Source organism: Phalaenopsis equestris, unplaced genomic scaffold, assembly GCF_001263595.1.
Source record: "Phalaenopsis equestris unplaced genomic scaffold, ASM126359v1 Scaffold000002, whole genome shotgun sequence".
NCBI lineage: Eukaryota > Viridiplantae > Streptophyta > Magnoliopsida > Asparagales > Orchidaceae > Phalaenopsis > Phalaenopsis equestris.
The window spans coordinates 74,170,604-74,171,198 of NW_018164444.1; the positions used below are offsets into that span (position 1 = coordinate 74,170,604).

At 35.1% G+C, this 595-nt stretch overlaps 1 protein-coding gene across 1 annotated transcript in view; it reads right to left on the bottom strand.

Annotated features, from left to right (window-relative positions):
- Positions 1–111: 111 nt before the first annotated feature.
- LOC110020095 (NADH-ubiquinone oxidoreductase chain 3) overlaps positions 112–595 on the bottom strand; it is a 4,701-nt gene continuing 4,217 nt past the window's right edge. The window contains exon 2 of the mRNA XM_020718077.1: positions 112–457. Coding sequence (XP_020573736.1) covers positions 205–457 — 253 coding nt within the window. The 3' untranslated portion in view covers positions 112–204. The remainder of the gene's footprint in view (positions 458–595) is intronic.

Consider the following 595-nt stretch of genomic DNA (forward strand, 5'->3'; position numbering starts at 1 on the left):
ATAAAAAAATATTTTACTTATATATATGGTTTTTTGGGTGTTATGGTCGAACACGCGGGCATACTCCTTGCTTCTGGGGACATTGATCCACAGCTCGGGTATGGGCTGTGCACCGTTTTTCTTCACTATCATGGTGAATCAATTGATTGAAAGTAGGCATCCCTCTTTCCTTTGTCCTTTCCCCCTTTGCCCTATCACTAGTGCTTACTCCCGATCCAAAGCACCCCTTTTCCATTCATAGAGAGATCTGATCGTCAAAATCAAGAAAAAGACCATCACGAACCAAGATCCAACCGGATCAATCTTGTTGGGAGGTACTGAAGAAAATGTGACTTCCGAATCAGGGACAATAAAGAAAATAGAAACATAATAAATTAGTATATCGAAACGACTTCTGACATCACCAGAGGGATCAGAACCACATTCGTGAGCCGGCAATTTTTCTGGATAGGTCGAACTATGGAAGCAAATCGAAATATATAGGTCGAACTATATATATATTTTAAAGAAAAATATTATATTTATTATTATTGTAATTTTAACTTTCAATACATATTTTGAATATATATATATATATATATATATATATATATAG